This window comes from Strix uralensis, chromosome 20 (genome assembly GCF_047716275.1).
Source record: "Strix uralensis isolate ZFMK-TIS-50842 chromosome 20, bStrUra1, whole genome shotgun sequence".
Classification (NCBI taxonomy): Eukaryota; Metazoa; Chordata; class Aves; order Strigiformes; family Strigidae; genus Strix; species Strix uralensis.
The window spans coordinates 11,889,997-11,915,283 of record NC_133991.1 but is presented as its reverse complement, the minus strand read 5'-3'; the positions used below and the strand labels follow the sequence as shown (position 1 = coordinate 11,915,283).

Sequence of the window (25,287 nt, the reverse complement as noted above, 5' to 3'; positions counted from 1 at the left end):
TGGCACGATGCACAGAAAAAACTGCTGAGTAGTAATGGCAGTGGCTAAGGCACAAGAAGGCAGTAATGTACAGACATCCTACGCTCTCAGAGAACTAAGCTGCAAGACATTTTCAGCAGGACTTGTTCTTCCTGGTGGACCACCAAATCCCCAGACCAGCAGACTAAAGAGTGCCGCCGAGGTCTCACAAGTAGGTCCATGCTGGCTAGAACAAGATTTTTGGGGCAGGTTGCTAACGCTGTACCTGGGAAGCGGGCGGGATATTGTTGGTCAGGATCACTCTCCTCTTGGCAAGGCAGCGCTTCCCGTGACGGCTGTGAAGGGCAAGGAGTTGAACTGTGTGCATTTAGCAGGGTGACAGCAGGGATCCCATTATTTGCTGGGGGGCATATCCTCTCCTCTGTGTACTGAATTAGCAGGGAAAAGCCTTGAGCAGCAGTAGGAGACTAAACCCTGCACACAGTCATCTCCTCAGCACTAACTAGGCCACCAGCCGATCAGCCATTAGTTGAGGCAGAGGCGGTTTTGTTGACCTTGGGGCTGACAGTGAAATGTTCTTTCAATGCAGCGTCAACTGCAGGACTGGGGACACTCCCGGGGAGAAGAGAGGGGGACAAAGACAAGGGGGAAGTAAAAAAAGAGCAGGGAGGAGAGGGAAATTAGGAAATAGAAATAAAAGCTGCGAAGCATCTTATTACATCTAAATAGTGTACGTCTTAAAGCTAAAGTTATAAATCATGCTAACAATGGTTACTAAAATGAAAGTGGATGTAGCCAGAGGCTACCACTGAAAAAGTCAGTCTAGACCTGCCTCGCTGCCTTTGGTCTTTAAGGATTTGATTAGTTTTTCCGCTTTCTAGTTCAGAGTCTTGCATTCAGCCCATGCTCCAGAGCCAGCTAGGGCTCAGGATACAGAATGAATGATAAATTCATTTACTGAATAAAGCAACACTGTTTTCACAGCACAAGACTTAAAACACTTCCGAAGCTGTAATATTTCATTAAGCTTGGTGATTCTAGTTAAAATTTATTAGTCAAAACAGAAAACTCTCATCAGACCCCATATATTCCATTAGGAGTGATATATGGTGCCTCCCAATGTCTAATTATTAACTAGGAAGTGTAAGTAAATCACTATCAGCATTAAGCCCTGATGTGTGAAGACAGAGTTTGAGTTAGGCAATTCCAGCATCAAAAGGCTTTGATTTGAAACATATCCTTTTTTGCTTTCCCTCCTTCACCTCTTCACATTTTCCCTGAACTTCAAAAACCTAAGCTCAGGCTCCCACATAAACAAACACAACTGCCTACCCGCAGTGACCGGCAACCTTGTGCAAGCACTCTGCGGCTCAACTACCGACTCCAGGCTGCTCCTGCCAAAAGCTGGAACCAGGAGGACAAACTATGTGCAAAGTGGACAACAGGCAACAGTAAACAGAAGAAAGTTGCTAACGTCAGGTTTATTTGCCTTTGGAACAAAGCGGCAATGCTTGCCACGAGTGCTCCTGTGCCTGTGTTTCTGAACGAAGCTTTGCTATTAAAACCAACCCAGTCAGACTCTAGTCAAAACCAGGGGCTACCCACCACACCAGCAAAGAAAAGCACCCGAAGTCGCGTGGTTGGCCAAGGCCCACAAGCCGTGTTCGTGGAGGGCCGGGAGCAGATGGGAACTGACTCTGCCTCCTGCATCCTCAGCAGGAGAGAGCTTCACATCTGCAGGCACTAGCAAAGAGCACGGCAGCGTTGCCGTAGAACGTGTCCGAAGGCAAGAGCTTCCAAAGCGGTTAGGAGTCACCTACCTTTGCTGACACCAAAGCCATTGTTAAAATTTACACTGGAGTCAGTGATGTGTGCTTTCTAAAGGATTCACCTGAAAAGGACTCCCTCTCTACACTAGTTAAAGAGACGCACACAAAGTACATTGTACAAAATTAGAGGGATTTAGAAATGCCATCAGGGTGTTATTCAGGGGTAACAGGGATTCATTCCTCATGTTAGAGGTCAATTTTCATTTCAGAGGTTAGGTCTCATTTTCATGCACTATCTATCAGCGTTTCTAATGCTACAGTTGCTGACCTTTCTGATTTGCAGACCCCCAAGAATTTCCAGTTCAGACAAAGAGCTAAGCATAGCTGAAACAAGCCTTGCGACAAAAGGCTCACTTTTCTTAGACCTCACAGATCAATTCAAATTAATACCTCGTTGATCTATAGTAACAGGAAACAGTTGAGTTTACAAACCTTAGAAATATCGGCACAAAAGACACACTTTTTCTCCAATGTTATTAAAATATTCAGACATGCCAGTAAAGGCACGGGTCATTTCTGTTACAGTGCATCAAAGCCATCTACGCTGTCTTGCAAGTGGCACTGCTGCCTTTGAATTCAGGAGTCGGGTACATGAAGAGGTGAGACACAGTCTCAGCCCAGCCACTGTGCTGGCTGCTGTACGGGGAAGGCAAACCAGCCCTGGTCAGCTCCCCGCGCCGATAATATCAAACAAGGGGCCAATAATGTTCATTTTACAACTGTGCAGAACAATGGAAAAGCAGAACCTCGCACTGCTTCTGCCATCTTAGTCATTTGCTGAAAGCAACAGAAAGATTTGACTATCCGTGGATTCTGAAACAATGCGAAAAAAAGTGAGAAACCCAGACTTCAGGCATGACCTTTCCTAGAACACTCCATCACTCCTTGGCTAAAAAAATACTCAGTTTACTAGTGAGGAACTCTGAAATAATTGCAAATTGTGTATGTGGACTTCTCTAGCCACATGTGCATTTCTCACTAGAGAGAGTAAACAATTACCATGGTGTGAAGGTCTACTAATGGCACTCTGCTACCTTTTAACACAGAATCCTTTCAAAAGCTCAGACAAACTACCTTCATCCTGCCTCACAGAGCCGCAACATGACACATCACATTGAAAAAATGTTATCTTTTAACAGTTTAAAAAGCAGTTATTTTTTAACAAAATCACTGTAGGAAACAAAAAGAGAGAAACTAAGTACAACTTGTCAAGCCCAAGTAAAGAAGTAAGACTACAAACACCAAATGCTTTTCCTCTGTCTTGGTGAAAATACAAAGTCACTCTGGAACAGAAAGTTGACAAAGCTGCACTCTATCAATGTAATTTCAATACTTTTTAATTTAACTTTTTTCTCTTTCAGTCTTTAGAGAGACATGGTAAATCACATGAATTTTTCCTTCTTTTTCATATTTATACACCATACAATTATTTAAAACAGCATAAATTATGACAAGGTTGCTTCTAGTCCAGGACTCAGCACTCATTTTACACTGCGTTCAGCCCAGACATAGAAACAACCTGTTTCTTGTCCTCTTTCAAGCTCCCACACAGTAGTAGCGTAACACCATTAGGATTTCTAGGAACACCAGAGAAAATTCAGACTGCAGCTCAAACATTTTTAAATGCCCTTGAAACTTTTTTAAAAATTTAATTTTCTGCAATCTGTTTAGAATGTAAAAACCTAAACTGCAAGACGAAATCGCTGGACAGTCTCTTTTTAAAAAACATTTTATTAAAATTCAGTTTTGTATAAAATAGGCATTGACTTGCGTATTTTCTAATAACCCATTAAGAGAAGTTTCAAATCAAGCTTTAAAACGTGTTATTAACCATCTACCCAGCCATTTGAAAGATACATGCCTGTGATAAGAGTATTGTATTGCCATTAACCTGTGGGATGGTTCGAGACATCTCTTATTCACACAAAACTCTAAATGCATCTAATTAAAGCCACAAGATCAGCTGTCCATATTAATCACTCACCAGTTTAATTAAGGTAAACCAGCTTGTCAGAAAGCCAGTCTTCTCTCTATTCTTCACCATTATCGACTTTTAATAGTTCACTGGATTAGTAATTACTTGTTTATGGCATTATCAAATACCTGGGAGAAGAAACCACAGTATGTGCCCAGGAAACTACTTTAGGCTGACTCTTGTTTGGGACACAAGGAGAAATTTACCCCATCAGGTAAAGTTTTCTAAAAAGCCATACAGTGTGATTTAGACACAGGTACAACTTGGAAGAGAAACAAATTGATCTAGAAGTGTCGTAACAAGAGATTCAGACTTGCAAGTTTATTTTGCAGTTACTCAGATTAAAGCAGGCATTCTGAACTCTAAACGAGGGAAAAGGAAGTTAGTGCGATTTCTTGCTCCCTTGTAAAATGCACATCTGTCACACCAAGTGTGCAAGAGTGGGCAGTGCCACTCCACAAGGGACAACAAGTTACATGTCCTACCATTAAACAAAATCTTCTATAAGATCAACTCCTTTCCTAAGTAATTAGGGTGTAGATAGGGAAGAGAGCAAGCCTATTCAAGAGTGCTCACCTTGGGAGTAAATCCCAGGCAGTACCAGTTCAACTCAGCGCAGTAGCTGAGGGGTGACAGCCCTCTCCAACCTACCGGCAGTCCTGCCTGGCAAACTGCTGCTGTCTCTCTCTGAAGACTTCAGTGTTTGGTTAAACATTCCCCATCCGCTTTGGCTCTGCTCAGCTTCTGAAGTTGTGGTGATCACAGACAAGACTGATGATTGGGGGTTGTTATAAAACGTGATGGTACACAACGTAACCAAAATTAGGGGGAGGAGGGAGCAGGACAGCGGAGAAAAAAAGGGATTATGTATATTCCTAATTCTCTTTAGGCATACCTGCTGCCATCAATGATGAACATTTGTTCTGGGAAGAGCTGCTACCAGTGGAACGCTTAGCATATGAACACTAACCTAATTCCTGTCGGAAATAAACCAATTTCCACTCTCTTCTTTACTAGAGGAGTATTTCAACCTAATAATAAAATCTCCACTGTAGCATGTCAGACCAGCAGCTCTCTGGTAGCAGGCTGGAATTTTAAGTCTTAATGCTGCAATATCAGCTGTAATGAATTCTACGTAAATATGACTTCTAAAAATACAAAAGCCTTTTTCTTCCCTTAAAACCATGTATGAAGGAGAGTTTAAAAGAAAAGGAAATGGGGTCTAGCCTCTCACTGCTATCAGTAATGAGGATCCTTCCAAAACAGTTTAACTATTCCCACCCAGTGCAACCCAAATAAAAATATTTCACTTGCATTATTCAGCTCAGCTTTACATTACCATTCAACATGGGCCACCACAATAAAAATTGTAACTGCTTATAAAACCAAGTGAAGAATATGAGGAAAGGCAAAGGGGGATGAACAGACACAACAGAGTTAAATCCTGAGTTGTTGTAAAATTCCACCAGCCCCACATGGTGAATTTCACTGAATACCAAGACCTGGATAAGAAAATTGTTTTTCCACAGGAAAAACAGATTCATTAAAGACTTTTGTATTATAATCTGTAACGAAACAGTATAGCTACTTATTCAGTTATTAACTTGTGCACATTCATCAGATCTCGTTCATTTTTACTTGCTTAATTTCTCACTGAAACATCCAGGAAGTTGGTTTCCAATGTCCTCCTTTATCTGGATGCTTACTTTTAATAAGCCATAAACAGTAATCAAAATAAACGAATCATTATAAAATGTTATTTAGAAAAATGAAAGTGATACTAAAGAAAGTCTGGATCTAAATTTAAATACGAAGAAAAAAGCACCCGTTGAAATGTACACTTACGCTTTGCAATAAGTATTATGCACAGAGGTCAGAGTTTCTGAGCAACCTCAGCTCCAACCACTAGAGACGTTGCTGCCGATTACTCCTGAAGAGCCAGTTCCCTTTCTACATTTTATTTATATATGTACATCCACACACGCAATCACACACGCACACAAAAGCGCTGCATAGTTATGACCCATCTGAAAGAAAACACATTCACCGTATTGTCAGTGCGCTATTGTAATGCACTCTACCCTTTCTGAATGCAATGTTCAGCTTCAGCTTACCACCCTGACAAATAAAGGAAAGCACTTTATGAAACCAATTTAATTGGGAGGTGACAGAAAACATACAGCCATTTTCTTTAGCCTTATCAGTGAATTGGCTTCCGCTCCAATCTCTGCCAAATCCCACTCAAGAGCAGACATTAACCAGGTCAGCGGAACAGGTGCTGCGCGGGGTCTGGCAAGGGGCTGGCATCCCCACAATTACTTGCACACAAAGAAGCAATAATCTTTACAGATCATCTCGCCCAAGAAGCACGCTGGGGACGGGAGGAGAGAAGAAGGGTGGAAGGGAGGGAGGGAGGGAGGGAGGGAGGGAGAGAAGGAGGGAGGAAGGGATATTAAAAAAAAACAAGCCAGAAAGGAAAATGAATGTGTAGCTGCCTCGCGGCTCAGCAGATGTCTGTGCGTGATGTACGAGGCTAGGATAAGCTGTCGTAGCCCGCTGCCAAAGAGTGGTAAGTGATTAAAGCCTCCACCAGGCTAAGCACCATATTTAGAGTCTATGGGGTTTCGAAAGTTGCACCCATTCCTCGCTGTGCTGCCAGATGTTGTTGGCTGGTCCTGCTCCTATTCACTGCGCGTGGGAGGCAGCAGTTGGTACAGCAAGGAATGCAATCTGGAACGTTTCCGGAGGTGCCGTACATTAAACTGGTGTCACCCATCCTTCACCTCTACCGAATGCTGAAACAACTCCAATTTGCTGCCACTTCCCTCTTGGGAAATGGCCAAGATACAGTTGTGCCTGGCAGACCCATTTGTTTTACTCAGGTGATTCTCTTCCCTCAATGACCTCTATTAGTTTAAGTTTTAATTTAGATTAACCCCAGCACCCCAATTAACCAGTGAGGGGAAAAGCTAAGCTGTGACTAGTCATATTTCTGAAATCACGATTTATCGAAGTTAAAGTTATTAGAAGGAAAGATGGGCCATTCAACTATTGCTATTTTTCTTTTTAAAATTTTACATTTCACGGCCAATAAGCACCTTCTCTGCACAGGTCCACAAACTGTCAACCACAGCTATTTCTCCTTGACCACTTCACAATTTTGTTAGACTAACTTAATTTGTTCTGTGTTCTCAGGGTCCACTTGGCCTCCAAAGCTGGGCTTCTGGTCCACTCGGACCCCAAATTCCAACTCAGTATTATCTTACTGCCTTACAGACTTGGCCTCTTCAACCACTGCTGCCAACAAGACGGGCACTCTCCGATCGCCATTTTAGAGCCCATCTCCACCTGCCCAAGAGATGCTGCTCAAGTCACAGCAATACTAGCAGAAATGCTCTTAAAATACAGACACAGCCTGGAGAGAAGCTAGCTTGGAATACAATCCTGGCTCTGAGGCAGCCTGCCTTGAGTAGATCTCTTACAAACATTAAATATTCAAATTGTCCTAATTCTGCACTAGGTGAGGTCTACTGCAAAAATTTTCTTGGACATCTACAGCAGTAGGGTTGGAAGTGTGTTGAAAATCTTCTTTGAAGGAAAAAAAAACCCAGGCAGCATTAAAGTTCTCTGTACTTCCTATCTGTAAAACACAGATAAGAATTACCTATTTAATACACTTTTTTATTCACCTTTAGTCCCGGCTTTGTACGTGAAACCCCAAATCTTCGAAGTATTCAAATGCTTCTGGTTAAATCAGTTATCAGAGGACAGTCACACAGCAACAGCTCTTCCACTGCCCTAACACTTTACTAGCCACTCTAATAACTATTCAGATCAGAAATTTATGCCTTTCTAATGATATAATGATACTTGTTTACTCCTGAAATTAAGGCTCTCTGTGGATCATCAGAGAAAAACTAGTTTTTCATGCATTGAGGAAAGACAGTGAATCATACTCCTCAATAATTGGCAATTTCAGTATTTCATAAAGCCGGCACTGTCGTTTATTAAATAAATTACAAACACAAGGTTTCCCTAAGCTGCAGCCTCCATGCACTGGGTGCAGATTCCTTGCTTCTAAGAATTTTGCAAACAAAAAGAATAACTGGCCTAAATCCAAGCTGGCACAACTCCAAGAAAAGTGCTAGAGAAGCCCTGTAGCTTTTTCATTCAGTAGGTAGATGAGATGATTTAGGTTGAGATGAGAGTAACTTAGGTGCTTTTGAGTATCTGCTAGAATCGTTTTTCATAATGGGACTCTACCCACAGAGAACAGTCACCTTTAGAGAATTTAGCAATTTTTCTCTTGTGTAGCAACGATCACCAGCGAGAACAACATCCTGCAGCCCTGACTCACTCGAGCGCTGCAGTGCCAGCAATGGCAGTAAGGTGACATCCACAACGCAACTTTAAGCTCACATGGCCCTACATCGAAAGTCGAGAGCAAAGTCCTCTGAGGTATCTACAGAGATGCTGGATGTTAAACAGGTAACTGAGTTTCACTGGTAAGAGAAATTTAGAGCACAGAACCAACCACATTAGCTCTGTATTAAAAACGAACTGGAGCCATAATTCCAACACAGATTTACCATCACCTACCTGGTGATAAAAGTCATCATCATCAAATATCTCCTCATCTATGTCCTTCAGGTGCCTGTTGGAATCGGACTGAGGGAGGACTTCCTAGAAGCACAAAGGAAATACTGAAAGCTCGTATATGCGTATTTCTCTCCCTAACTCTGATGACATCACGTGCAGCAGCTTGTAAACACACTTGAAGATATGAAGGAATGGAGAAAAGCTCCCAACATAACAAGCTTTTAAGGACTAGGAATACATTTAAAGGCAAGGCAGAAACGCTGCCAATGCCAAAATAGATTTATGATACCTTTACTGGGAAATAAATAGGACTGTGCAAAGTCTTTCTGGCAAAATACTACAGATATTTTTAATGTAATGGCAAAAATATATCTTGCAAGTGCAGTAATTCTACATGATCTCTCTGAATTGAATATTTATTCATTCTTAAATACTAAATTAATAACAGACTTACTACTAACATATTCTGTAGGTTGTATGCAGTGTGATTTTAGAAGTGACTTTCCGGGTTAAAGATTCTAAACGCCAGAGCAAAACCAAAGTTTTGTAGCCGGTACCTCAAAAAGCAGATATAGTGAGCTTCACTTCCTACATCACAGGAGGGGCAGAATCACAGACCAAACCTTGTTTTCCCCTGTCAGGAACTGGCACAGGAGATAATGCAAACACCATAAAACTAGAATTGAAATGTCTACACCTTTTTCTTTGTCATTACATTACAGGAATCAACATGCAGGTATCTCCTTCATAAATCTCTCACAAACAAGAATATTACCTGCTAAAGGCTCAAATTAATTGTTTTGCAAAGAGTTTCACTGCTACTACAGGGTGAGTTAAATAAACAAAATACCCTTACCGAATTTTCGGGCAAAGATTCAGGGACCGGATTAGATTCCTGTTCCTGCTTTCCCAGCACTGTATACACTGATCGCTTGGTCTGCGTTCGCCGTAGTAATCTCTCTTTGTCCATCATAATATGATCAATCTGAGTCAAGATTGAACGCTCAAAGGCACCGAAACCCTGCAACAACATTAACTAGTGTCAGATAATGCAGAAAGCTTTTCCTCAAGGCAGCAATGTTCCTCTATCTTTCCATGTCAGTGGATAAGCAGACAGCATTCCAAGAGGAGGGGGTTTGGGTTTCATTGTAGGGATTTCTGCTAGGATTTTTTATTTGTTTCTCTCTCCCTTCCCAACCTGAGGCAACCTGACGCCTGGCTTAATAAAATGCCTTTGCTGTTCTGGTTCAGATGAACTTCTCAATGATTAATACTAACTCACAGATGTTAGGAGACCCTGGATCTTTGGGCAAAATGATTACCCGTTGTATTAAAGCGTACACTTCCTGGAGGAGGAGAGCCACAGAAGCCCCTAGTTCTGCTGTAAACCACGAACAGCTTGTTGATCAGCAATAGTGGCATTTTCATAGAGCTTACTTGCTGCTGGAGACCAGCTATGATGAGATGTCTGGTTGGGAGCACACCAACACTATCAAAGAGTTTTTCCCAGAACTTGGGAAACCATTTGCCCCTGAAAAAATTTTTTCCTGCCCATCTGCTCAAAACAAAGGAGAGCAACCTATGCCTTTGAAATTTGAGGGCTCAGCTTCTTTCCAAACTCCTTTAAGTTTGGGGAAGAGCGTGCACCTGTGTAATTCTTACGGCTGTAACTCTTGACTTAACTTGGAACTTCCACAAGATGAAACTTTCAAATCCACTTGTTCCACAAATCTCTGCTAAACAATGAGCATGTCAGCACACAGACACAAAGACTTGCCTTTCCCATTTTGCCAGATGCCAGCTTTGTCTTGTCATGCCACTTCTGCAAGATGTTGTTCCGATAGGTCCTGAAGTCAGCATACCGCTTGGCTATGAACTCTGGGTAGTCCTCCATCTTTAGCTTTCGTTTGGGGAGGCTCCTCCTCTTCTCCTGAGCCTTATCCACTTGCTCTTCATCACTACTGCTAGGGATTTCATCATCACTAGAACAAAAATACACAGACTAAACAACCTACACCTCTCTAAGGCAACGTGTGTGAATTCTTAATGGCTCCTCCACTGCCACCCATGCTCTTTCCACACCACGGTGATATTTATGGCAAAAGACCCACAGTTTAGCCCCTCCTCCATTAACAGAAAAATTACAAAACAGACTTCCCACACTGGCAGGGGAATTCAAATGGTCACTTGTCCAGTGTCTGTCACACAGATACAGCAGCAACTGAGAGAACAGCAGAGAATGAATATGGTCAGGAAGGCTGTGCATTGTCCTGTTTGTTGGAGCGTTGGAGACCAAAGGATTCAGAAAGGTCTTGTCTTATTTTGTATTTACCTCTCAGTTTTTGATTGCTTTCCATCTACCAGATGCCTCGTGCCTGGGTATTGATAAAGCAGCTCATCCTGAAGGTCCACTAACACTTTCAGCAATGTCTCCAGGGCTTTACAACCTGCAGAACGAGAGACACAGGTGACAATTTGCCACTGATCCTTGTTTCTGGTGAAGACTTAGCTTTGCAGTGCTTAATTTCTCATCTTGAATCTGAATTTCTACCACAGCTACTGCATGTTCCATTAACTGTTTTTCTCTAATCAGTTAGAAATGTGGTTTTATTTTCAAACTGATTTATAGCTGTTAATGTCAAATACCACCACTCTGGGAAAGAACACTTCTTTCCTACAAAGGAGGAAAGGAGGCAGGACTGCCTTCTAAACATCTGCCTGGCTGCACATCAGGAGTACACTGATCTAATGTTTTATCGACAAATACGCAGACTGCAGAGCCTAAAGCATTAACATATTGAAGAAGCAAGTACTGTGTGCAGAAGTGTCTGATGACACTCATATACGACAACAACCTTTTTGCTGACTCACTCATTTCTCTCCTGTGTTAAGTTCTGCAGCAGAGGCCAGCTTCAGTTGAATAATATGAAGTGATATGAAGTAATATGAAGTAACACAAGGGAAAATGTGTGTACGTACATCCCGTCTAAACTTGACCTCTGACTTTTCTCTCTTGCACATAATGCACGTTACAGGGAGCAGAAGGAAGGAAGGCGAGAAGAGAAACCAAACTCCCGCAGGGCTGTGACTACCGCTGTGCTCACCACGCAGGAGGTATAAGAAATTAGATTGTAAGTAAAATTAAATGTAGCAAGATCTGATCTATGGGGGAAACTTAAACAATGACCTGGCAAGTTTAATGAGAAGATTCTGATCAGAAAAGCAGAACTGCAGGCCTAGAGATCCTTAGAAAGAGAGAAAGTGAAGAAAAGCTTGGGATGGAGAGGTGTACAAAATGATCAATACATGGTGTGAAGGTCTAGTTTTACAGGGATGAGTAGTTGCTTTCCAGAGTATTTGCAGACACAAATCTGAATGTAGATCTGATGCTGTGTATCCATTGGCTTTCATAGCTGACAATTTTCCTGTATCTATGCAGATGCAGAGAAAACAATCTCTGTTCCAATGATTTTATGTTTTCCAAGGATGCACAGTTGCAGCTGACTGCGGGAAGGGTTAACTGCACACTGTTGCAGCATCTGTGCTTTAGAAATAGTTCTTTTGTGGCAACCAACAAGCCTCCCTGCAGACCACTCTGATATAAAACAAGTGTTTGTCTAGGCCTACACAAACTCTCCCTTTGTACCTTGCTACACATCAATCACTGGGTCAGCTCTTACAGGTAAAACACTTAGCACGCTTCTATCCAAAAACCTAAACTGAACTTTACACAGATTAATTTATATTTACCCGACACTGGTGTATTGCCTTTTACTTTTACAAAGAGGCACCACAGAAAGGAGAAAAAATGCACCGCTTGGAGGAACGTAGCATACCACCCCAGGATCCACTTTGTTGCAGGATCCGTTCACGCAGGCATGGCCTCCCTCCCCACGCACCCAGAACACGCATCCCCTCACGGGGTGGCTGTAACCCCGGTGGACGCAGCACCTGGATTTGTCCGAAGGGCAGGAGGAGCACTGCGGTGGTGGGACCACCCCAGAGCTTGGTACCTCCTCTGCTGGCTCCTCCGCTGACGTGAAGTCAGTGGGGTCGCTTTGCTTAACTCCCAAAGCTGTTCCTTTCTTTGTAGTCAGCATAACGGAATGGAGAGAACTTTTCACCACTCGATTTTTTTCTTCTTCTTTTTTTTTTTTTTTTTAACAGAGGACACAGAGATCATGGATAGAGTGAACAGCAAATCTTCATCAGACAGACAGAGACAGTGCAAGCAGAAATCAGCCCAGACGTTCAGAGGTCTCAATCTCCCGCATGTTACCACTGTGATACTGCTCAGTTGTCACCATCTTCAGATAAATTACGGCCTGACCTCAGTAACAGGAATGTCAAGGAGAAGATGCTTTAAGATTTTTGTTGCAGATCAGCTGTTGGACTCATCCTCCCCCAGCCTGCAGTCCATTATAGATACGTTCTGACAATGCTTCTATATAAACCTATTAACGGATTAGGTTTGCCATACTTGTAAAACAGTCATGTGTTAGCATCAAAACAATTCCAAGAGACAAATAGACAAAAGCCCTTAAAAATGCAATTGTTGTATGTGTCTGCAGCTCAAGCATCGCTTGCAAAGGGAAAGAGCCCCCACCCTAGCCTGAGTGCACAGCTTACAGCAGCAAAATCCTTCCTGCTGCCTGCAACACAGCTAAATGTCCCCAGAGCTTCCGAAACTGTTTATTTTCTACCCGCTGCCTATCCTCCAGCAGCAGGGCTAATGCACCCCAGGCAGCTTTGATCCTGTCAATTACAACTGGAGTAGCACTCCAGCTCTTCTGGGGTATAGCAGGGCCACGGCAAAAAGGCGAGGAATAAAGACAGGCTCAAGCTCCCCCAGGCTATGAGATACGGACCCCAACAGAAGTGGGGATGGGGAGCAGTTTTATTTGGAGTGAAGGGGATGGAGAGGGCAGAGAAGACAATGACCGTTCGTCTAACCAGGTGGGAGGGCTAATTATTCCAGACAGTGGCTTCATCATGAGCCTCTTACAGCTGGGTAATTTCCATGTTTTCAGTTCTTGTGTATTTAATAGCATTATCGGATGGCATTCTCATTGTTACTGTTGGGTGCCTAAGCGTGCTGTAAACTCAACTTCAGAAGCCAAGTGTCACCCTCCCCTGCCCTCTTCCCATCCAGCCCTGCCCTATCTATTTCACATTTAATTCCAGAAGGGACCGTTTTCTTCCCAGTCTCCTCTCGCTCTTCATCTCCTCTTCCTGCTAATGCCCTCATCTGCCTTTACACCGGCTGCTTTGGGGAAAAGACTGAATCCATTTGTGAATGTAGGCAGCATAGACCAAAACTGTTTCACAGATGCAAACTGTGTCATTCTGAAAGAAAGCCGGATGCTAGCCCTCCTGCTCTCCTACCCCCACCCAGCACATTTTTTTTTAATGCTGCTCGTTGTCTGAAACAGACAATTAAACAGAAAAGAGTCACAAACATGGAGCTTTCAAGCAGGCCAGTACATTAAGGCAACCAACTAGCAGCTTTCAGATGCCATAACCATCAGGTCTGTACCTCCTGCTCCCTTCCCAGAACAAAGGCAGCAATACCTCTAAGAGCAGAGGCAATGCCAGCCCTGACCATATAGCAGGGGCCTCCCCCTGCCATGAGCTGTATTAGGTCCTGGGCAGTCCCTGAGGATTTTCAGTTGCTAAAGCTTTTGGGGCCAAGAAGGTATCGAATCAACACCATGGTTCTCACAAGCACCACAAACCAGCCAAGGCTGAAACAACGCTGAGACTCATTCACCAATGGGACGATCCTGATGTCAACAGCTTACTGCCAGAGCTACTACACTAACTCTGCCATCAGCATCACTTCTGGGTATTGCCCTAGTGTGTTCAGCCAACTACAGATGCTGAAAGGTCCCCCAGCTACCCCTTCCCAGACCGGCAGTGGTCAGCAACTGCAAAAACTCTCCTGACCTGCAGGCACAGCCTATCACCCCGGTTAACCCCAGTCTGTGCCTCTCACACCCTTTCTCTCCCACTCTACACTGGCAGCTTTGCTGCCTCTGCCTTATAATCCACGCTACAATGTGCTGGGGTAAATATTCCATTATATCGACATCAGTGTCACAGCTAACACCTTTAACACTGGGCTGTAAATCAGCAGTGAGAAAAATCTCAAAACTATCTCCTTTTCCAGGAGTTATGACTTCATGTCCAACCTGTGTTTTTGAGGACAGGTGGCTCAGTACTGCCTTAAAAACAAAAGAAGCTGGATCCCTTTACAGCATTTCAGTATGAGCGACTGAAGTCCCCAAAACAACTCATACTCTGTGTGTAGGAGAGGCCAACTAACCCCAGGACAACACGCAACCCCTTCTTCCATCAAACCTTTTCAAAGCTGCCCTTTGGGAAAGAAAAAAACATGCTGAGTGAGATCCATCTGCAGCTGCTCCAAGAACACAGCAAACGTGGTTTGAATATAACTTCCAGCTTAAATGGGACTCAGAGTGTCTGTGGTGAGATGCTAACTTGTAAGAGTCACTTTTAAGAGTCCATGGGAGCCCCTTCATTTTGTATACAGGAGTGAAAAAGTTGTTCCAGATCCAGCAGACAGCATATCAATCCAACAAGAAAGCTGGGAGCTAGTCTCAGTAAATCAAAGTGTGCCTTTCTGTTAATACTCCCTCATACGTTCTCATTTTATACATCCCTTCACCCAGTCAGAAAGTAGCCCTGGAGTATTTAGCTCCATTCAGGGAGAGCACTGCCATGTATCAAAAGTGTCAGGAGACCCACCAGAGATGAAATCTGTCCTACTGCTCTCAAACCACAAAAATCAATTTTGTCAATGCCAGTGGTTATGGACAAACTGGCTGTGCTGCTGGCAGCCCCCTCTGTGTGGGGTGGCTCCTGGCTGCAGGGCAACAATCCCCCCAGGGGGCTCCCCCCACCAGCCCCCTCCGCACGCAGAGGACAGCGGTGCCTCCACCACCGCTCAAACCCAAGCACCATCGTGCTGGGGACGTGCCGCCACGACGGCTCCCATGCTCGCCCGTCGCCGTAAGTTCAGCCTGTCTACAGCAAGGCAGCTTCCCGCGCAGAAAAATAGCTGCGCTCTTTTTCGTGACCTCTAAAAATGGGGTCTCATTTCATCTTCCCAAGCAGCTGCGGAGAGCAGCAGCTGGTGTGGAGCAGCAGGGAGCGGCCTCACGCAGAGACGCTTTAAGTCGATGGAAAAAAGCCGGTGCCTCAAGGCCAGGCTTTCAAAGGTACTCGCAGAGAGCCAACCAGTGGGATTCCCAAAACTGCTCCACCAGGCAAGCTCCTCCCCGCCTGACCCTGGCGCATCCACCCAGCAGGGATGGAATCCTAAAAATTGGGGCAAAACTCCCAGGATTTTCACTCCGTCGTGATATGCTCGTGGCACCTTACAGGGTGTGAAGGGGCACTGCTGCGGCAGCGCTCCCCTACAGAAGGGTGCCCGCCTGCTCCGGGGTACACACCACATGCAGACACAACCAGGACCATCATTCCAGCATGAAACACCGCACGCACGGGACACGGCTGAAATTCAGAGCCCACGCCAAAGCTGGAAATTAACTGCTTTTTCCCCTCAATTAAAGCGGAGGATCTGGCATCGCAGGAATATCATCGGCATGCAAGCTTTTAATTTTCCATGTATCTCCACAGGCTGGATCAAGTGCTCACACAGAAAAGCTGGAACAACGCTTGTGGTTGAACCAGGGTACACAGAGCAAAAGATGAGCTGCCAAATATTGGGAGAGTTCCCCCGGCCACGGTGGGGAGTTACCGTGTCACCGCTGCCAGGAACAGACGCAGTGCCCAGAGCACTGGTCACATTATGCAAACAAAAAGAGGGAGAGGAATCAAACCTCTTTAATTTTAATAGCTGTACATAATGAAAAGTATCTTTATCAGGTACACGCATTTATCCTAACATTCAGATGAAGAGGGGAAATTTTCACTCCTTTCAAACGACTGTGGGACAGGAGTTAAACCACAGGTCAAAATGGCACTCAATATGCTGGCCTGAGAACAATACTTCTCATTCAAATCCACAAGCCAGCCACTTGCACTAGTCATCCCCAGCAATTAATCCCCCAAGAAACACGTTTGATTAAATCTTTTCAAGCAAATCCTTTGCTTTGCTTTTGTTAGTTCACTTCTTGTCAACATCTATTAAAATATGCCTTTAATTCTCCCACAATCTTAAAAAACACCGATTCCACTGTCTTCAACTTTAATCAACTGTATGGCCGGCATTTTTCATTTCATAATAATGTGCTGTTTGGAATTCAAGAGGCAGGCTCAACATCAATCATTCGGCAAGAATTTTTCCACTGCAATAAATATGCAAATGAGGAAAGCCAGTCAGTCGTATTTCAGGCCCGACTTGCTAGTGTTTTAAAAAAGACACAAATTTATTAATTGCCGTTGGCCAGCGGAATCCTATTACTTTGGGCATTGATTACAAAGCTGTGTGAGTGATTATTGTGCAACTCGCAGGCTATCCAGGCATGAGGAAAAATTATTAAAGCAAGGCAGAGATTATCAACTCAGAATAACAATAAGCCTTAACATTTTAGGCCTCTAACTTCTTCAACAAAGAATTACGCCAGAGCTCCAGTGTATCATAATTCTGAAGTCTGTCAGTATTACTTTTGGAGCTTGCTCTATATTCCCAACAGCAAAGCAACGTTACCAGCCAGGAAAAGGCGGAGGGAATTCCTCCAGGTATCGCATCTTAAACATGGGGCTTTGGACAACAGCTTTTCTGTAATTCCCGCTGCGTAACTAACTGCAGGAGGAACAATATGGTGCAGGCAGGACTTTTGCTATCTTCAGATTTGCACCCCTGTATGTCCTGGAGCCCCAAAACCAAGACGGTACAGAAATAAAATAAGTGTAAGACAGAAGCTACAAGAGCCAGCGTAGACGAAATTATAGGCTAGCTGCAAGCCCTTTGCCAGAGGAGAGTGAGCTCATTTTTTTAGAGGTGGTGTAGTTATGTCTACGTTTCTCACAGACTTCAGCTGAATCCTAGCACAAAACAGGTTATTTTAGGAAATTATGGGAGTAACATTCCCTCCTTGCTTCCCAAAACACTGAGTTTGTGGAATTTTATCAAATGATAGTAAAAAAAAGGTCGACTTTTCTGCTGATTGCAATAAAAAGGTCTGCTCCATACCAAAGGCCCAATTTGCTGGTTCCATTGGAATGCAAATGATGCAAAAGCCTTTGCAGAGGGGAAAATTGTATTCCCTCAGCACAAAGGAGCCAATGCTGCAAACCCCTTTCACACAAGCAGTTCAGCTGACTCCCGAAGAGTTACAGAAAGGACTCAATTTAGCCCTTTCACTCTAATATTACTGCATTTGACAGTAAGGACAACAGGATCAGACACAGATGAGTTTGCTAAAAGTAAAGAAAATAACTAGATGCAACAACAGAATAAAAGGCTTGGTATTCAAGGATTTTATTAGTGGGGACTGGGGGAGGGGGAAAGCTGAGAAGGGAGAGAGAGAGAAACACTTCCATGAAGTTCATGCTCTACTGATTTGCCTCAACCGTCATCTTTTGATATCAGCCCAAACCAGGGAGGGGACGGGGCTTGTAAAAATGAGATTTATAAAAACTGATGTTTTACATTACTGTAAATGTAAAGAAGCTGACAGCATGCATTCCCATCTCTGCCAAGCAGGAATCCCCAAGTACATATGCAAGAATGAGAAAGGAAGAGGAAATGTGAAATTTCATAGTTATCTAGATATTAAGGCCAGAAGGGAACATTAGCCCATCTAGACTGACCTCCCCATATAATACCAGGCCATTAATTACATTTATCATGACAAGCACTGAGTTTCCATCTCAAGGTAACCAATTGCCAATTAATCCGAGTTAGCTGACATTTGCACATGCCTGTCCGGATGCTTTGCAAGCTTTTGTTTCCCCACATCTTGTTTGTGGAGTATACAGACTAACATGCACAAGTATTTAGCTAAACTCAATTTAATTAGCTATTAAATATCTTGGAAAACTTAAGTGTAGGCAAACCTATTTGACATGTTTAAAGTGTGGCATAACCCCACAGTCCGGAGTTCGGGTGCATGAGGTCAACAACTACAGACTCTCCTAGCTTTTCTTGCACTAGAATTTAAGACAGCTTTAAAATAACCCTCAAATGCCAATAGCATCCAACACATATGGCTATGGAGATAACCTATAAAATGCAAGCATTTAAATTTTACCACATCTATACAAGAGAAGCAGACAAAAATTCTGCTCAAAAAGACTAAATACCACAAGCTAAAAGCCTTGGCACTCAGTGAAGAAGGGCAAGAGGCTTTTTTTCTGAAAAAAACAAAACAAAAGCCCAAAGCTGCATGTTAAACAAACATCCTGTGCTTCTCCACTACCTCCCACACAGAATTTCTGAACTATTGACAGACAGTAACGACAAGCCACAAAATACTTTCCTGGTACCTCGCACAGCCCAAATTCTGCACATGCACAGAACATCACACCCCATCACACCCCCAGTACCCAACTAAACGCGCACACAAACAACAACAGACCTCCAAAACAGAGACCTGTGCCTTTGTCTGAGAGCTTCTCACTTCACATCTCTTCCCTCTCACTCGCTGGCACATACGCAGAATGGCCACCCATGAGCCTGGGAGCTTATCATCCTTCCTGACCCCAGATCGTACCAAAAGCTCTCCACATCATAGGATCATTACAACAAAATTTACAAAAAAGGGTCTGATTCATTCATTTGTTTTAGTTGTGAGAAAAGTCTTCATTAATGTCAACAGGCTTTGGCTCAGTCCCAAAAAGAGTTGAATAGATTCTTCATTAGATCAGAGAGGAAAGGTGAAATTTGGGGACACCTGCATCCACATCCATTTAAATCAAATTCAACTCTGCGTGAATTGACAAGCACAATGTTTTTTGTATTCATAAAGTGTCTAGACTAATACACTTCAATTAAAATGAACTACCAGTTTTAAGTGGGCTAGATCTGATCACAATAATTTACACTCAGGCTTGAAACCCAGTTCTGCTGTCACACATTTGCGCAGGCTCCCAGTAAAATCTTCAAAGCAAGAATATATTTAAGTCCATGATCTTGCCTAGCACCAATTAATCCTGTAACTGCTCTATGCCTCTGGAAACTGTGTAATCTGCCTGTGCCTCAGTTCCTCCCCCACTCCCCTGTGACACCTACCCTGCTCTGTATTAATGCGTTATCATCTCCAGATGGACATATGGACACATTTTAGTTTTAAAAGCGATCCACGAATTAGAGATGGTAACAAAATTATGAGTGAATTATTTGCAGCTGATTCCTGCAGGCTTCTGTGAAAAATCCCCAGCCGGTGTCAATAAAGCACATTTCATCTGACAGCTTTTCTCTAACCAGGTGAGTAAAATGACAACCAGGTGAGCAGAGGGGCAAGGCAGAGGGTGAGTTGGAGCATGGGCACAACCCCAGAGGAGGACGCCTTGCCGGACACATTCTCGCTCCCAGGAAGTGGAACAGGTTCTCTGGTACCTAAAGCGGACTTGATCTTATCCAAAGTTAGTCAAAGCTTAATCCGCTTCTTTGATGTGGCTTACCTGGATGTTGCATAGAATGTAATTTTTTAATTTTTTTTTTTTTTAAAGCTCAGGAATTAGAGTGACAGAACTCAGAAAAAAATCCTCTAATAAAAGACACTGAGAACGTACAAATGAACATACACTAAGTAGATACTATACAGAATCTTTCCCTCTGTCTTGAGTCCCTTTTCAGCGAAATATTATAGAACTAACCCAGAAGAAAATAAAGATATTCATTGTGGAGCATTCATACAGAAACATTTAATATGCAAGAATGTAAAACCAGAAAACACATGGCGTCTTTGGAGGTCTCCTGCTGGCAATGAATGTAAGTGGGATTCTTAATCACATCCTTAAGAGGCCTTGTCCACAAATGTGCTGTTTAGTCACAAGCCACAGATATTTGTCACGGGAGCAGTTAACCAGCCTGGCGTACCAAGAGCCCAACTCAGGCAATTATTATAAAGGTCCACGCAGCTCCAGGTGGAAGCACACTCCTTTACCAGCACACTTGCTACAAATGCACCTATTTCCATCCCAGAAACAGACATTTCTGGGTCAAAGTGTTTGGACTGGACAGCACATTTTAGAAAAGTAAATATCTTCATTTCCCAGAAGGCACTAAACACTCGGCCTTGTGCAGTCCCAGGCAAGTTCTGCAAAGTTTTCAAGTGCTCCTTTTACCTCTGCTTTTCAATAAAACATAATTAAATAGCAACCATTGGGTAGCTGCACCTGAGACATACAACACCTTAAGGGAATAACTAATCAATGTGTAATATAAGTTATCCAGCAACTGACTCTGAGTTGAAGAAACTGGTTACAGTAAAATTATGAATAGTGAGTTGCTTCCTGCAAACTCTTCATGCAGTTCACACTCATTTCCCTTGTTCCATCTTTCCATGTCTGTCTTTTGAAGAAAGTCTCTTCACAGCACCCCATTTAAAACACAGACTGAAGGGTGTAAAAGGTGCACATGCTCTAATATTCTGCAGTCCAAACTCAGCCTGGAGAAGGCAAGGCAGGACTGGGAACCACCGTGCAGGCAGCAACTGCCATTTCCCATTTCAAGGTGTAACTGCACCCCTAGAGCAGCCACAAAGCAGCACCCTGCGAAACACCACGCAGGCTGTGAGGAGCACTGCTGGCAGAGTACAAGAAAGGACCGGTCTCCGTAGCTGTATTTAACTTATTCCCAAGAGGCAAAACACACTGTTCTACTGTCCTGGGGCCCCAGCGCGGCGCACTCGGAGCGAAGGGAGTCACGCGTTGCAGCACGGCCCATCTGTGCTAACCGCAGCGCTCTGCAACGCCCCATCTCTGATACAAACTCACCTCTGTGTGAATGAGCCCAACGCAACAATTCTTCTGGAGGGATTTCAAAGGGGATACTATAGAAATGTCGTACAATGGAGGAAACACCTCCCGGACTACACGGAGTACAGGAATTGCATTCTGCGCATGGACGCAACGCCACTAGCTCATGGCCACAGAGAGTGTCCATGGATGAATCATCTAGAGCAACATCACAGCCATCAGGAAAATTAGGTAGAGTTGACTAGAAAATACAAATTAAAGTTCAAACATCACTGTGAGTTGAGAAAAGATGCACAAATTTCAGCAGAATTTAAAAAGCTGTATACAATTTTGTGTCTGTTAGCAGCAGAGAAAGCACTGTGCTGAAAAGTTCAGGCCACTGCTAGGCAGAGCTCACTGCTGCTGCTCCACTAGAACATGAAGAACCCGGGCAGGGCTGGGGATAACGGCCTTGTGAGCACGTGGAGCATTTCATTTGATTTTTTTAATCTGATTCACTTTACTCAGGTTTATTTTCTTATTGATCACAAACCTTTGTATAACTTCTCCACAGCTCTACAAAGTATAAGTAACAGTTAATATTTGTTGTCCCCGTTTTTGATCCCTCAGTGACAAAATCCATTCCTACAGACGCTGCATGTCTACCTTTTACCAAAACCAGTATTTTCTCCATTTCTTCAAAACAACTTATCTTGAGCTTATGCTGAAGAATAGAAAGTGGGATTCCGGTATTTTCTCTTAATCCACTGACAGAGGGAGTCAAAGCAAAAAAACGCTACAGAAATTCAGCCAGTAGTTTACATTTCAGGGACCTACTGAACTCTTGGAAGGTGAAAGCAGATATATATGAAAACATACAACTACACCTCCCTTTACAGCCTGGCAATTTCCATCAGCATCCTGCCTTCTGCAAGAGCCTCACCTGGGTTTCTGCATGTTTTTAACCGCTCACATCGCCAACTACAAACTGAAAATAACCCATTATACTATTTAAAAGCTAGAATCCCCAGCTTTTTTTGTGGAGCATAAAGTACTAGTCACTGAAACATTCCCAGCTTAGTACTTTTAACCGGAATTATAAAGAGAAAGTAATTAAAATAGCAACAAAAGAGCTGCATGACCATATTGGGAAGCTCAGCTACCCAGGGCACATACAACAGCTTCCAGCCTTTGGTGATTGAGAGAGATAATTTCTTAAAGCTCTTATTGCCCCCTGCCCCCTCAATTAGCTGTGTTTTTTTTGCCAATGAATCAAAATTTAACATAACAAGCCCCAAACCTATGAACTGTTTAATTCCTGACACTGGATGTGGCTTCACTAATGTCGCTTCCATCTTTTTTGGCTCTTTCTTGCCCTTGAGGTAATTTTTGGTGACATTAGCATGAGATCCACTTCTAACCTTCCTCCTCCTTGAAAACATACATAGAAATATGAATGGCAGGCATGCAATCTGTGCAGAGACACAGCACAGAAACTTGCACCTTGCACTCTTTTTCTATGTAAATAATGCAAGGATCCTGCGGGAACATGCCAGGGATTGGAATTTTTAATTAATGGGTCTCTTTAATGTGCAAATCAGGAGCAGATTGCAAATTCTGACTTGCATTGATTATGAAAAACATTAATTGAACGTGCAAGACCCCAAACAGAGGCAACATCTCAAGCCCTGGACTGGAAGATATGGTGCAAGAGAATACAAATGTATCTTGGAGAAACAGACCACTCCAGGCAGCAGCACCTCACAAACGTAAGCTGTGGGAGTTCACGTGTGCAGTGCATTAAATGTTAAACATTTGCACTGCATCCCGAGCGCAGCCACTGTGATTTCAGGATTAAAAGCCACTCAGACTTTCTCCGTGGATGCAAAACAGGAATAAACACGAGCTCCATGACCACAGTTTGTTCTCCAATTTGTATGTAAAAAGGGTGACAGAAAAAAAATCTGGAATATAATTAAAGATTAAAAAAAAAAAGAAAGAAAAAGTAAGACAGTGCAAACAAAGCAATGCTGTCTCTTTAAACAGAAATTCATCCTATATAAATTATGGCCATAAACTTTTCCTGCAGTGCAGCCTAATTAATTCTTGTTCTATACACAAAGGGAAATGCTGGGTGACAAATGGGTGTGAAGCCTGAAAGCTGCCAGGTCTGCAAAACATTTTCTACTTCAATTTATAAGCAATTTTGCAGTAAATCATCCACCAGAACCTGAGATCTCAGGAATCCAAGACTGTCCAAAGCATGTTGTATTTTTTTTTAATACTTCATAAAAGATTACAAAAATAATAAATTAAACTTGAGATTTTGCAACCTCCAATCTCAAAATTTGGAAAACAAGCATGACCTTACCATTTTCACTCAGATTTGGCTTTAAAACTGCGAATGTATAGAGCATTGCTGTCTACTCTTTAACACAATTATACTCAAACCCCGAGGGAATTTCACTACCACCATGGGCTGCACAGAGGGTTGTCACAAGCGGGAGATACCAAAGAGGCAAATATACAAAGGACCACTTTCCATTTCAAAAAATTCATCCTCCCTGTGAGCACAGAGCAGAAATTTCATGAGCAACGGAAGGCCTTGGGGTAAATCACCACAAGCATTCTGGGGCAGCTTTCAAAGAGATGTGAGGGACTTGTCCAGGGCGTCAGAGGGCTGGTGCTGAGACCCTCTGGGCCCTCCTGCCTTCAGCAGGCTGCAGTGTGCACCAAGAGTCTGGATTTTTGGCACCAACTGCTTTGTGCGACTTGGGACACCAAATCATTTCCTCCTATTCAATGAAGATGATGAAAGCATGCCAAATTTATTCTGTGGATTTGGAAAGAAGTGCAGAGCCTTCCCTGAAAGGAGAGTATCATCCAGTCCAAAACAGTGTCAATGTCATGATTATCCCAACTGCTGTCCAAGACTGAAGTGCATCACGTACAATGAAATCACCTCAACATTCAGTATTTACAAAGTCCTGTCTTCCACTCATCTTTAAACTTACTCACACCCAGTTCTTCTCATTTTTCCTCTCTGGGGAATGGGATCCTACCCACAAGCTGGTAACACAACTGGGGTGAGAACTCAGGAGTTCAGAAATGTTTACCCAGCCCACTACATCACTGTTCAGAATCAAGTAAAAAAGTTTACTTTTCTAGAAGCCACTAAACCACTTGATCAGCTAAAAATCAGGAGTTTTATTGAAAGCTGATTTATAATAAGTGAGATTCCCCCCCCCCCCCCCCCCCATAAATCAAGGTGCATCAATTCATGAAAGAACTTTATATTAGCATGCCTATTTTCAGGAAGGACTTAGTTTCACCTCCTGAACGGACAGGCCACAGCCCTGTTATCCAGGCAGAAGCTCCGTGAGCAAAGATGTAACACAGCTCAGACTGCCAATGGGGTAAAGCTCCAGCTCTTGATCAGACACAAATCCCTCTCCCAGGGCCCAACACAGCAAAGTGAGAGAGAAATGGGTCTTTGCCACGTAACACCAGCTACACCTCTAGTCTTTCATAAGATCTTAATGTAAAGTTTACTCCTTATTTCATGCTTGGCATTTTGCAATTTCTGGAAAGAGCATTTTTGCAGGGCAGTGAAAGGTAGTTGCACTGGACAATACTGTAGCTCATGGTAAATGACTATTTACTATAACCTACTTTACTGTACAATTACAGATTGTATCTTAAAAAAATAGAAATAAAAAAAGGAATATAAATTTGGTCCCTTAGAGAACACCAGAAAACACTAAACAAGTGTAGTAATAGCAGAATGTTCCTAAATTCATTACTTCCCATCTGTCAGTCTGAGCACTTCCTCTGCTAACTTTGGCCAGGTCACTCCAGCTTTATTTTCTTGCTGTCTTCACAGACGAGCTAGAGAACACAAACCCAAGCTCTCAGGAACATCAGAGTATGCTCCTGTAACTGTCCTGCCCAGATTATAGGAAGAGGGTGTGGAGGGAATCACTGAGCGGTTATTAACAGTGGGTTTTCCTTTAG

At 43.2% G+C, this 25,287-nt stretch overlaps 1 protein-coding gene across 8 annotated transcripts in view; it reads right to left on the bottom strand.

Annotated features, from left to right (window-relative positions):
* Window positions 1-25,287, bottom strand: part of AATF (apoptosis antagonizing transcription factor) — a 60,077-nt gene that overhangs the window by 28,388 nt on the left and 6,402 nt on the right. For all 8 annotated transcript variants that reach the window (XR_012631703.1, XR_012631706.1, XR_012631702.1 and 5 more), the window contains exons 5-8: window positions 10,715-10,829; window positions 10,160-10,364; window positions 9,239-9,403; window positions 8,383-8,466 (exon numbers count right to left, since the gene is read on the bottom strand). Coding sequence is in view for 2 of the 8 variants with exons in the window: in XM_074890472.1 (XP_074746573.1) it covers window positions 8,383-8,466; window positions 9,239-9,403; window positions 10,160-10,364; window positions 10,715-10,829 (569 nt within the window). In the remaining 6 variants the exon portion in view is untranslated. The remainder of the gene's footprint in view (window positions 1-8,382; window positions 8,467-9,238; window positions 9,404-10,159; window positions 10,365-10,714; window positions 10,830-25,287) is intronic.